At 46.4% G+C, this 14,088-nt stretch overlaps 1 protein-coding gene across 1 annotated transcript in view; it reads right to left on the bottom strand.

The window, feature by feature from the left end:
* Positions 1-14,088, bottom strand: part of SEZ6L (seizure related 6 homolog like) — a 199,162-nt gene that overhangs the window by 63,434 nt on the left and 121,640 nt on the right. The window contains 6 exon segments of the mRNA XM_013983000.2: positions 1,208-1,402; positions 1,796-1,962; positions 5,554-5,614; positions 5,617-5,718; positions 9,534-9,719; positions 11,876-12,068. Coding sequence (XP_013838454.2) covers positions 1,208-1,402; positions 1,796-1,962; positions 5,554-5,614; positions 5,617-5,718; positions 9,534-9,719; positions 11,876-12,068 — 904 coding nt within the window.

Raw genomic sequence — 14,088 nt, 5'->3', positions numbered from 1 at the left:
TAGCACTCAATGTTTCAAGTGATTCCTCAACAGTCCTCCCCTTGAACCCGGTGAGCAGTGACTGAGAGATGGTACATTCAAGTCACGTGGCCTGGGTTTGGGTCTTGCCTCTGCGGCCAACAGGCTCTGTGATAAGGCAGAGGCTCTGTGATAAGTCCTCCCTTCGTACTTCAGGGATAAATACCAGTGCTGACTTCACAGGGTTTTCCTGAGGCTTAACTGAGCTCATGGATGTCAAATGCAGTACAGTGCCTGGCACAAGGTAAGCATTCAGTAATTCTTATTTAATGGTCCTGTGAAAGCCCTGGCTCTGAACCGGAAGCAGAGACGTGGCTGCACCTGGCTCCTGGCCCTTTAAATTTCACTCTGTGTTTACCGCTTTGGAAAGTTCTCAATGTGGCAGAGGCCAGAGCACCAATAAATTCCGCTCGTTAAACCAGCACATTTAATACCGGGATCAATCCCTCACCAGGGCAAGGCTATGATTTCACGCCAACTGCCATCCGGGCAGCGGCTGCCAGGAGTGAGAGCTCTCTTCATTACTCCTCATTCCCCACAAGAGTCCAGGCTGGGGGTGGTTCAGTGGCCTTGAATATGGAGAAATGGAGAGGGCAGGACGCTGGGAGCCCATGTAGATGAGGGTTCCACACAGTCAACATTGTCCAGAGGGGCTCAGAGCACAGGTATCTGAGAATAGAGAGACCTGAGGTCCATTCCTGCCTCTGCCAATTACCCTCAGCGTGTTCTCAGGCAGGTCACTTCACAGCTTCCATTTCTTCATCTGTAAATGGGGTCAATAACAATATGCACTTCACAGGATTATAGTGAGGATTAAATCAAATAATGTACAGACAGAGTGCCTGCAAGACAGCTTTTGCAGTCCTGTTGACAATTATGATTATCATGATCATCACTGTTATTCATTATACTCAGGGCTGTCATGTGTTGTTGGGTGGGTTGCGCACTGCACAAGAGTGTGTAGCACCTGTAGGAGCCGAAATTCATGCAACAACCTGCTTACCAAGCTATGCGCAATGGGCCTTGTGCCTGGATTTTCCATTTTGTGATTTTCTCAAGGACCAGCAGCAAATCCAACCCAAAGGAGAGTGAGCCTGGAAAGGGTTCTAATCCTAAAATTGGTATATAAGCTGGGCCTCTTCATCTGAAGGGCTGGAGGGCCCTGGGAGAAGGGCTGTGACCCACTCACCTCTGCACAGGGGCTCAGTGTCATTCCAGTAGGGGTCCCGCATGTTGATGCACTCGATGATGGCTGGGCCCTGCTCCAGAGAGTGGCCGGGGTCACAAGTGAACTCCACGATGGTCCCGATGTTATAGGTAGGGTCAGACGTGGTGAAGTTCCCATTCTGAATGTAGGGCTCATAGCAATGGCCTTTCTCAAAGGCTGGGGTGGGGACACAAAAGAGGGTAGCGGCTCAAATGAGTCAGGGGCCACCCATAGGGCTGTGTCTTAGAAGCAGGGGCCCCTCTCGCTGCTCAGGGAATCCCCAAGGAAAATGGGTACCAGATCCCATGTTCCAGTTCCAGCTGACCTGCTGAGGGCCCCTGGGCCATGCATTTGGCTTCTCTTGTCTCCCTATTTTCGTATTTAAAGTGGGAACAAGAACCTCTGCTCTCCCAACACCACAGAGGTGGCCGGTGGAAGTCCAAAGGGCCATCTAGACACTGCCTCTTCCCCATCCTTAGCAGGTCAGGCTTCCACCTCCCAGGGCCAGCCTCTGCCCTGCTCCCACACTGCCCACTCCATGAGACGGGGGGGCCCCCCCGGGATCCTCACCCTCAAACCGGATGTTAAAGGCTGAGACTGCCCGCGCCTGGTCAGACATGAATTCGATGCGGATAGTGTGGCCATCACTCAGCAGGCCCTCGAAGGGGACGCTCTCGGTTTGCAGGGAGTCATAGAGAAGAGCAGACTTGTTGGTCAGCCCACTGTAGACCATCATCCTGGCAGTGGGAAAGGAGACAAGGGCCACAGAGGTCTTGGGTCACTGACACGCAGCCGTGGGAGGTGTGTGCCTGGGGCACCCTCTCTGGAGCCCCCACATTCCCAGACGCACATCCCGATGTCACCCCATACTCGCCCACAAGCTCTGCTCCATCTTTGGGACTTTGTTTCCCCGTCTGCACAATGCTTGTCCTAGATTCATGGACAGATTCTGAGCTCATAGGAAGAGTGATGTGTGTGACATAATGACCAGACTAATTAATTGATACTAATTATTATTACTAACTGAGAAGTTAGAGTGATTGGATCAACCTCATTCCTGAAACACTGTTATATGCCATCATATAGAGTCTTGACTTCAACTTCTGAGCTGTGTGACTTTGGGCAAGAACACATCAACTCACTGAGCCTGTTTCCTCATCTGTAAAATGAGTACAAACACACCTCCAGCAGGGTGTGGGGACTGGAGACCATGGGTATAAAGTGCCCAGGACAGGGCAAATCAAATTACCAAGCATTGGACCCTACCAGGCTCTGTCCCTGATTCTTATCTCCTAAGAGTACTGAGCGTGGAGTCAGAAGTCCTGATTTCCAGGTGCCAATTCCCCACCCACTGAGGTCACACAAGTCACAACGTATCTTGGGCTCAGTTTCCACAAGTGTGAAAAGAGGGTTCATAATGGATTTCCTACTTATCTCACAGGGACTTTGAGAATATGACAGGATAAAGTGCCCTGAAAAATGAAAGGTATTAGGAAAAATGCTGGTACTCATTTTCGTTATTAGAACTCGGTGACATGACTCTTTGCCAGCTTTGGTGTTTTTAAAGAAGTTATGCAAAATGGGAAAGAAAGTGTACAAATAGGCTAACTTACTTTTATGGAGTCATAAACAGGCATTTTAAATTCTTTTATTTTTACTGTGACCCATAAAAAGGGTTTATATTATGTTGCCCAGATGAATTTACAATGTTACCAAAATGCATAAATGTTGGAGCCAGTTTGTTCATTTTGTCATGTGTCCACTGCGGCTGGGGTGAGGTGGGGGCCAGGGTAGAGGCCAAGGGCCATCCCAAGAATGGGGAGGGGTCTCTTCCCAACCCTCTGATCCCACTGACTTTGTTCTATCTTAGAGGCTGTGCCTCAGGACTCCTCTTTTAGAGAACCAGAGACTTTGGCCCAAAGGGTTGCTCTGGAGGAACCCCCAAGACCTCAAAATCTCTACAATCAATCTTCCAAAAATGGCAATTTTCTAGCTATATTCTCTAGAATGTCTGAACTAGTAATTAGTTTTACCTCAAATTTATAATAGCCTGGTCAAAATGGGTGTGGAAAATGCCAGGTTAAATAAAAATTAAACATTTTTTCCCCTTGAAGGACTTGTCAGTGTCTTTGCCAGCCAATGTGTATTAGCAGCTTCCTAGACAGAAATGGAGCATACAGTGTCTCCTAAACGTGTTTGACCAGGGACCCCACCTTTTACACTGCATATTATGGGACTGGAGCTTAGAATGACTTCATTTTTGGGGGGGGGCATGGAAATCATCTTAAATTCTTTCTCCATGTCTCTCCTCTATTCAAAATCCTTCCCAGCTCTCTATAGCTTACAGAAGCAGCCTAGCACACAAAGCTCTTGGGGGCAAATATGACCCCAATTTAACTCTAAATCTTTGCTCACCCCCGACTCCTATTTTCCTTGCTTGGGATACTCCGCCCACCCACCATATTTTTGGGTTCCTGGATTAAATTTCTTGCCAAGATTTATATTAAGGTTCCATTTCTTATGTGGAGGCTTATTTAGCTCTAAGCTCTTGCAACGGTGGTATTTTAGCTGTTCTTCCTCAATAAAGTTCACAGACAGATAAAGTTAATTTCTCTTTTCTTCTTAGCACACAAGTGTCTTCACAGGGTTTGTGTGTGTGTGTGTGAGGGGTGTGTGTGCATGCTGACCTTTAACCTTGATGAACCCTCCAAACTTTATTCCCTGTGACACACTTGAGAATGGTTTTCCCTGGTGGCTGTCAACCCCTTTCAGAAACCCTTGCAGGGCTCCACAGAAACTACTAGCAAAACTACTGTATCCATGTGTATGTTAGTCTCATTTATCAGGATTTCATAAACTTTGAGAAAATACTCATTTGGGTTAATTTTTTTCTCTCTTGGCACACTCTCATCATCTGGTATAAATGTAAACTTGGTTTATTCCCAGAACGATTCAGATGAGGCAGACCAGAGGTCTAAGAGTCAGGAAGAGTCCACACTGAGGGTTCCCAGCTCCTGCTTCCCAATCAGTCTCCAGGGGGAAAGATTGGGCCTCTGTTTCTTGTCGGGTCCCTGAGGTCATTCTGATGCTGCCAAGAAACCATGTTCTGAAGCTCCTGTGATTTATTGATAGGAGCTGTTTGGAATAAAGTGACTACGTGGAGGGAAGTGGACCCCAGAGTTGGGTAAATTCCTCAGTTGTCTGGCATTTTCTCTCAGAATCCTTTCCTAGAGGGTAAGGGCCTAGGTTTGCAGCTTCAAAGAAGCCAGGACACTGTAATTCTAGATCAGAGTTCTACAGTGCTGGCATTCTGGCCCTACCCATACCTCGTGAGCACTCGTTACTCACATATTTTCTGCTGGCTTCGGGTCTCTGAGGATCAGCCAGCTTCAAGAGCCCAAGGGGTGGCAAACAATGTAGGGGAGTCTGTGTCCAGGAGCACCTCTCATCCAGTGATGGAGGGGGTGGATAAATACCCCAGCTTCCTTTCCTTCCCATAGGAACACTCAGAGTCATGCTCACCACAGCTTCCTGGAGGCCCCCAGTAGACAGAGGCCAGTTGCCTCTGCAGTCACCTGCCTATTAACACATACTGTATCTAGCCCCTTCCCATCTCTGCTCACTTTCCTCATGCTTTCTAGCATCAGTTCCCAAATAAACCACTTTCTTTCACATCCTTGTCATCAGGTCTGTTTCTAAGGGAACCCACCCTAAGTCAGCAGGTATAAATGGCTAAGGTTCTAGTTTTCTAGAACATTCCAGAGTGTTCTAGAATAAGTTCTCAAATGATTGTTCTCAGATTCTGGATTCTGTGCACATTATTTAGCATCTACAGACATGCTCTTGGTTAGATGTTGTCTTGTATCTTCTCAAGTGCCCTCATGTGCAGAAATCTGGTTTTTCCATTTCAGCTTCCTATCATACCAGGAACTAATGCCCCCTACTCCCTTCCTGTTCTCCTTGGAGCCTAAAACATGACTAGGCACAGAGCAGGTGCTCAATAAACATCCCCTCCTTGTTCAACTGTGAAGAGGGATGAGCAGGAGAAAGGATGAGGCTGTGCAGTGTGGGGGAACTGGATCCCTTCTCGCCTCTGCCCTACCCTGCTGTGTGACTGTGTATGTCCCTTTCCCTCTGTATGCCCTAGTTTCCTTTTGTGTAAATGGAAGAGATTGAAGCTGATGGTCTCCAACATCCTTGCCACCCTCCCTGGCTCTTCCTTTTTTGACTTCCACGAGTCAACGTTTTTTAGCCACTTCAAGACTCCAAATCCCTATTCTACTACTCTGGGAGGGAATGAGGCTGGCTGGGGACCCTCAGAGGTTTACCTGTCCTTCTCGTGCAGTGACAGCCTTTCAAAGTGCAGATGCAGCTTCTGGCCCTCTGGGGCTCAATCGTCCACACACAGAACTGGCTCCCACTGGCATTTCCAGAGTGACTTGGAGAGAGGACGCGGCCAATGGTGGCGTTGTGCACAGCCCCTCCACACGGGGCTGGGGGCAGGGAGTAGGGGTAGGTGGGCGATGAGGGGAGAGCAGAGAGAGACAGAGAGAGAGGGAGGAAGTGAGTGCTTCATCTTCCCTGGTTGTCCCCACGCCTTCGTGGGAGGAAACAATCTCGGAAGAGAGAAGTAACAGGAAACGCCTGTCCTCCTGAGATGGGTTCATCCTATTTGGTAGGAGATGTAATTCCATGACTGGAACTGTTGCCACATGCGGTCCACGGGTAGGGGAAGAAATGTTTGTGATTTAAGGATTCTCTCATGGTGCTGGCCATGCCCTGATTCTTAATTACAAAACGGTAATCAGGAAGGACATAAAGAGGCAGTTCACAAAAGAAGAAATATACTTTTAGTACTTAGTAAGCACTAAACTGTTCAGCCTCACTGATAATAAAGGAAATGCAAACCAAAACTGTATTCTCTATTCATCCACCTAATTGGTCAAGATAAATAGCAGCAATAAACAGGAGATGATACAGGTGATGGGAAATGGACACTCTCATTCAGGACCAGTTAGAATGCAAACTGCTATGACCTTTCAGGAGGGCAATTTGGTGAGGAATCGAGAAAATATGTCCAAATGCTTTGGCCTAGTAATTAAGGTTCTGGGAATTCACCTTAAGGTTTAGGGTGTTTCACAAAAATGTATGAATGGGAATGTTCACTAGGCATGTGGATTGCTAGATTGCTTCTAATAGCAAAAAATGAGAATGAACATGAATGTCCACTTATAGATGCTTAGTGAAATAAACACATTTCATTCATATATATAAACTATGTCCTCGAAGAATACTTGAGAATACAGGAAAATTAAATTATCACTATACTTTAAGTGGGGAAAAAAGAGTTAGAAAATGGTCCACCATAACTATTTCAATGAGCTATATGCAAGGATCAGTTGAGACCAAGAATATAAAATTGATTTGCTATAATCTTCAACACTTTTATGTTTCCTGGAAATTTTTTTCCAGCAGAGTCATATATTACTTTTATCATAAAGATCTAATAAATATTAGGAAGTGATTTGTGAAATGGGAAGAGTTATAGAAATGTGGGGAAGGAGTCTTATTCTTAGCAGCTATTTGATGCTCATTAAATGTTTGTTGAATGACTGCATGACTGATAAGGACTTGGATAGATGAGAAAGGCAGATAGCCCCCTTCTCTGCTCTGGCCTCTACTGTGACCTGCAGCACAGATATTGCCAAGAAGTCTTGCACTTCTTTTGGAATCATGAACAGAATCATGAACAGAATAGCAGATAGCTTTCTCTCTGGCCTGCCTTCCTTCTGATGCGGCAATCCTGCATCATGGGAACCATTACCTCCCCCCGACCCCACTTCTATCCCATTTTAACCAGCCAGTGCCACTTAGCTGCTGTGAATCTAGGACAAGTTGCTAAAGCTCTCTGAACCTCTAGGTCACTATAAAATGTTAACAATAATTCTACCCTCCAAGAAACGGCTTGGAGCCATCCTCGGCACAAAGTAGGTACTCAAAATGTAGCCAGCACCACTACCCTATAGCTCAGGAGCTGAGGTGATGGAGGACGCTGTCCCTGGTGGGGGGCCCTAGCCATCTGTCGTCCGCGAGCTGCTGCTCCTCTACGAGCTGCCGCTCCTTTGCCTCCTCTCTGCCCCCCTTTCCTTGCCTTATTAAGCCGACTGATGACTCTGTTTGGCTTCAATTTGCCAGCCATGGCTCCCCATCCATCTTGCTTAACACAAATTGAGGCTTAATTCTTCTCTGATTTCATACATAGATAAAAATTAATGCGAGGGAGGCATGGAGACCAACTGCCCTACAGTTTGGATTTTTCTTTGTTTAAAAAAAAAAAAGGAAAATTCTAAAGGGCCTTGGGGGAACAATACTGCAACAATTAAATCTCAGAATTTATCATCGGCTCTCATTTGCATTTTGAATTCCGTTGACTATGAATGCCTGGAGGGTGGGAATGACATCTTTTTATATCCAGTATTCTCCTCTTCATGGCTCACGGCCTAGCACATAGTAGGTGCTCAGTAAATATGGGCAGCCTAGAGTCTCCTGGCTGTGGTCAGGACTTTTAAGAATCAAACAGGGTTTTGATCTCTTGATAACTGATGATGGTCAAGGTTGTGGCCAGTGGAGCAGGGACAGTGTGGTACATACAGCCCAGAACTTCTCAATCTATAATGGGCATATAAGACACAAAAGGAACATGTTAAATGTAGATTTTGATTTGCTAGGTTTTGTATAGGGCTCAGGATTGTGTATTTTTAAAAATCTCATGGGTAGGCCGACTGCACTTCTGCCTGGGTGTAAGGGAAAGGGCTCAGGAGAAAAGGATTCTGGACTTGATTCAACTTCTCTCTGGTGATTCTGAGGAAGAAACTTCACCTCCATGAACCTCAGTTTCCTCATCTATAGAATGAGGTGATGGTTCCAACCACGTAGGATTGCCATGTGGATTTACTAGAGCCCCGGCACACTGACTGGACTCAGAGTATCATAGCTGTCACATCAAAAGCACAAGCAGTAAACAAACAAAATACATGAGTTAGACTTGGTCAAAATTAAAAAAATTTTTGCAGCAAAGGACACTATCAAGAAGTAAAAAGATGATGTTCCCAGGTGGCCTAGTGGTTGGGGACTCTGCATTGTCACTGCTGTGGCTTGGGTTGCTGCTATGGCTTGGGTTTGAACCCTGGCCTGGGAACTTCCACATGCCATGAGCATGGAAAAAAAAAAAAAAGAAAAAAGGAAAAAGAAAAGAAAAAGAGAACCCGTTGAGTAGGAGAAAACATCTGCAAATCATATATCTGATAAGGGCCTAGTATCTAAAATATATAAAGAACTCTTACAGCTCAAGAAAAAGAAAAATACCCAAATTTTAAAATGGGCAAAGGACTTCAATAGACATTTCTTCTAGAAGATGTACAAATGGCCAACCAACATTCTGAAAAGATACACAAAATCATTAACCATTAGGAAAATGAAAATCAAAACCACAATAGGAGACTTTCACACCCACTAGGATGGCCGTAGTAATAAAAAGAAGAAAATAACAGTGCTGGTGAGAATGTGGAGAAACTGGTACTTTCATCCATGAAAGGCGGGAGAGGAAAACGGTACAGCCACTATGGAAAATCGTTTGACAGTTCCTTCCAAAGTTAAATATGGAAGTACCATATGACTCAGCAATTCCACTTCTGGGTGTATGTATATCCAAGAGAAATGAAAACATGTCCACACTAAAACTTGTACCCAAACGTTCATAGCAGTATTATTCCCAGTACCCCAAAATGGAAATGACTCAAATGTCCATCAACGAACAGATAAAACGTGGTCTCTCTATATAATGGAACATTATTCAACCATAAAAGAAGGAAGGTCTGATACATGCTACAACACGGATGAACCTGGAAAACATGCTACGTGAAAGAAGCCAGACGCAAAAGATCACATATTGTAGAATTCCACTTATATGAAATGTCCAGAATAGGCTTTAGAGACACGACATACACTGATGGTTGCCAGGGGCTGGAGGCAGGGAAAGATGAGGAGTGATTGCTAATGGGTACACGGTGTCCTTTTGGGGGTGATGAAGACGGTGGTGAAGGTTGCACAGATTGTGAATGTACCAAACGTCACTAATGGTCAGTTTTATGTCACGTGTATTTTACCTTATAACAAAACTTTAAATGGCAGCACCCATCTGCATTTGGAGCAGTCTCCTCCCCTGAAGTCAATCATAACACCCAGGGGGCTGGGCTCGTCCCTCCTAGCACACACATCTGTGATTGGTCTGGCTGAGGCTGGCACGTACCTGAGCAGATGGGCTCCTGGCTGCTCCAATGGGGCTTGGAGGCATTGATGCACGTCAGCGTCTTGGCACCCTGGAGCTCATAGCCCAGGTGGCAGTGGAAGTGGGCCACCCCGCCAGAGTGCAGGTCCATCACTGTGACATCTCCATAGTCTGGCCGGCGGGGAAAGTTGCAACTCAGCATGAAGGCTGGGAAGAAACGCAGAGGCAGACGGTCATCTTGTGGGAAGAACGTGACTCACATCCTGGGAGCCAATTTGGGCCGAGGAGAAAAGACGAGGCCCCTGGGGACTCTGGAGCAATGGGGGAGGGTATTTTTGTGACTTGAGTTGATCACGTGGTGCTGAGGCTGCCAGATTAGCACTTTTTTTCTAGGCTCAAAGCTCCCCATCCTGCCTAACCAGAGACAGCAGTTTTGAGGTGAAAAATGTATTCCCATCCCTCACTGGAGCCTCTGTCCACGTGGACACAGAAAGGCTTCCTTCAGCACAGGAGGGATGGGATCACCCAGGTAGGTCAGTCGCACCTGCGTGAATATCTCTTAGGTGACTGTTTAAAACTCGGGCTCTTGGACCAGAGTTAGAATAATGAGTTCTTCAGGAAATGCCGAGGTTATGAAAGCTTGGAGACAACTGACCTGGGAGGTAAGGGCTGGGCTCTGGAGGGAGACCAATGTGAGCTTATTATTATTATTTTTCCTTCTTTCTTTTCTTTTCTTTTCTTTTTTTTTCCCCCCTGTGGCATATGGAAGTTCTCCAGTTAAAGGTTGAATTGGAGCTGTGGCTTCAGCCTATGCCACAGTTTACAGATCCTTAACCCACTAAGCCAAGGCCAGGGATGGAACCCGCATCCTCCCAGAGACAACATTGGGTCCTCCACCCACTGAGCCACAATGGGAACTCTGCAGTGTTCTTATTCTATCACTTAGAAACTGTGTGACCTTGAGAAAGTGACAGAGCACATTGAACTTCACTTTTCTCCTCTTTTTGGAGGAGTTGATGATGTTCCCTACCTCAGGGGGAGGTAAGAATTAAATGGGAAATACTGAAAAAGAGCCAGTCTCCTTAGCCCAATGTCTGGTGCACAGTGCTCACTTAGGGGTGGTGGAAGGGCGTGTGTGGTCACATTTTGAGCTCAAGTCTCATTTCATGAGATGATGCTGAATCCATCCTGGCTCCACCCCAAACTGTGGTCTGATCTTTCTGCCGTCTAGGCTGTCTGCGTTCCCAGGACTCATTAGAAGGACAAAATTCAAGTTCATGGCTCAACAAGCTATTTTTCCAACAAAGACAACAGAGGATAGCCAGCATATTGAGTAGGTGTGATGAAATGGACACTTCTTTATACTCTCAGCCATCTGTTTCAGAAACATTCAAGGGCAAATTTTTAAATGAATTGTTTTTCCAGAGGCTTGGTCAATGCAATGCAAACCTGATGGCTTTCAACACCCCAAGTGTGGCTAAGGGCTCCTGTCCCTGTCCCTGTCCCTGTCCCATAAGTGGCAAGTAATGGGGTGGGGGAGGGGGAGTTCCTGGTAAGGGAAGTAACCCAAGGTCACGGGAACCACCGAGGAGGTGGGAAAAATGGGATGACATTCAAGGAGAGGGAGAAGGGAGAGAGAAGAAGGGGTGGGAATGAAGAGAAGGAGAGGAGGAAAGAAAGATAGAAGAAGCAAGAAAAGAGGGAGGAGAAGAGATGAGAAAGGTGAACAGAAAGCAAAAGAGAGGAGACTTGAAACAGACAAAAAGGAAAGAAAGAAACAGAGGAGAAGAAAAAAGTGAGAGGGATACTGGTGGGGTCCCAGAAGCCCATGGACTCTCACGGGATTCCTGTGTAAGATCCAGGAGCCATGAACTTGAATGGGAAGAAGGGGCTTGCTTGTTCTTCATTAACCTTTAACTGAACGGTGGTATTTTCTTCCATCATGAAGATACAACACACTGCAACAGAGTCAGAACCTGTGACTTTGTCACCAAGAGAAATCACCGATATTTTCATATAGAAATGAATATCTTGACATATTTCTTATGCTCCTCAATCCTCTGAAATTATAGCAATTATCAGAGCCGCTGAGAAATATTATTTAATGTGTAAATAAAGAAGCACATCGATTATGCTATCATAGATGAAAACAATATTTTGACAACTGCTATTCAACAGGACTGACTTCCTTTTGAATTGTATGTCTTTCACTTTATGTTCTTAAAAACATGAATCTAAGGCGGGCTCCAGAGACAGTATCAAACTGCCAGAGGGATGCCAGGCACTGAAAGGGTTAGAATCCTTGGCTGCAGATGGAACCTGAGGCAAAACCTGCATCTGAAACAGCCTTGGCTGGCTCCTACCCTGGTAGTGCAGCTGGAAGGTCCCAAGGCCGTCGTCCTGGAAGGTCCGGAAGTAGACGGAGATGCTGTTGGTGGGGCTTCGGATTACCTGCCCCTCTACCAGGAGCGTGTGGTTGGCCAGGATGGTCAGGGAGGAGCCGTCCACTCCACGGATGGAAAGCAGTTCTCCCTCGGAAAGGTTCACGCTCTTTACCTGTAGACGGGCAGGGGCAGACAGAATCTTAGTTGTGTTTGAGATGGGGCCCTCCCTGGCAGGCTCTGAGGCTGCCAACACAGCACCTCCCCAGCTGGCCCCGAGCCCCAAGCCCCAGCCCTGGGAACATCTGGAGCCCTGGGAACATCTGAAGCCCTGGGAACACCTCCAAAGGCTGAGGGGACAGCCAAGCTACAGGGTGGAGTCACTGCAAACATCTGTGAGCCCCCTGAGCTGGGTCCCTCCAGAGAGCTTCTGGGTTCTGGCAGCGCAGATAGATTCTCCTGGAGCTGGCAGGTGGACAGGGCTTTAATCGGCTTGTGCTTGAAGCTCAGTCTCCAGGGAGACAGAAGAAGGCATTTCAGCAGAAGGTAAGCTCCAGGGAGGTAGGAAAGTTCCATGCTGCTCAGAGTCTCTAGTGCCTAAAATAGTGCCTGGCACATAATAGGTGCTCAATAAATATTTATAGAATATCCTGCCCTTCTGCATAAACTGCTGAAGGAGTTGGGGGGTGGATCCTCATCTCTATAGGGCTTTCTAAGGCGCCTATTCTTATCTTCCCAAATGATACCTTTAATGGCAGAGCCTCCTCAAAGAACTGTGTACTTTATCTGCCCAGTCCACTTTCCAGGCTTAGGAATGAAAGAAGGGAGATACTTATAGGCAAGGACATCAAACAAATGGTGTAAGGGCTGGGGTAGGGACTTTAGTCAGTCCCCAGTGCCCAATTTGAATATTTCTGCTTCTCCTTAGCAGGGCCTGGAACCCCAGACCCTCTGCCTCTTATCTAAGCAAGGCCAGATGCCCCACAAGCCTTTCTTCTTTTAGGCCTTACATCTTACTCTTTTTTCTCTTTTGACAACTCCTACTCATCTGCCAAAACCCCACTAAAATTGCCCTCCTTTATGAGACCTACCCTGACTGCCAAAGAGCTTGCCTGCCCTTCCATTGTGATGCTACAATATCCACTCTGAACATCTACCAGAGACTTTTTCAAGTGGCACTTCAATGTCTTCCATGTGTGTATATCTCAATCACAAAACAGTGAACTCCCTTGAAGCAGGCACTGGATCAGTTTTGCCTATCACCTGTCCCCCAGTGCTGTGATAGGTACATAGTAGGTGCTTGGTGAAGGAATTCTACTATGCCTAAAAAAGAGTTCCACATAGTATTAGACATAGAGGGGGTCTCTGAGTGGAGGAAAGTGTTCATTAAGTGACCAAATCAGAATGACTGAAACTTTCCTCCAGTTTAATTCCATGACAGTAGCAAGGTACCTACTATGTGTCACGTGCTGGGCTAAGATCTGGGGGCTGTAGCGACCACAAGTTCTGCTGTTTGGCTTACCTTTTATCCTCCCAATACAATCAGAAAACCTTCCTAAAGGAAACTTCTGGTTAGATCATACAACTGACTCTGCTTAAAAACTTTTAGTGGTTCTTTAGTGCCCACTAGAAAAAGGTACATGTCTAGCCCTCTAACCTTGGCCTGGAAGGGTCTGCCACCATGTGGTTCTGGCCTCCACTTCTGGCTTCCCTTTTGTCCTTTCCTCAATGAACCGGACAGTTCGTGATTCCCTGGCGGGATGCCTAGGTTCATATCAAAAAGGACTTCTGAAGATGGGGTGGTCGGGTGGGGATGGTCCAGAACTAGGGTGGGGATAACTGGTAATATGCATTGAGCACCCTCTCTCTCCTAGGCTCTGGCTGAATGCTCTCTGTGCACTGCTGTATTTATCCTTCTCTGAGGCTCTGTAAAGTAGATTTCCTTTCCATTTTACCAACAGGAAAACCGAGGCTCAGAAAGGTGAAGTCTTTTGCCCAAAGTCATGCAGCATTTACTGGTAGAGCTGGGACTAAAAGCTCAGATGTTTGAACACTATGCTACCCTGCTTTTCCATTCTTAGTTTGCAGCCAAAAGTTTATGAGTCAAATGAACCAGGTGGGACTTCCATGAGTGAGTGTGTGAGTATGTGTGTGTGTGTGTGTGTGTGTGTGTGTGTGTGTGTGTGTGTGTATGT

The sequence above is a fragment of the Sus scrofa genome, chromosome 14 (genome assembly GCF_000003025.6).
Source record: "Sus scrofa isolate TJ Tabasco breed Duroc chromosome 14, Sscrofa11.1, whole genome shotgun sequence".
Classification (NCBI taxonomy): domain Eukaryota; kingdom Metazoa; phylum Chordata; class Mammalia; order Artiodactyla; family Suidae; genus Sus; species Sus scrofa.
Note: the sequence above shows the minus strand (reverse complement) of the source record. Positions and strands in the feature narration are given on the sequence as shown.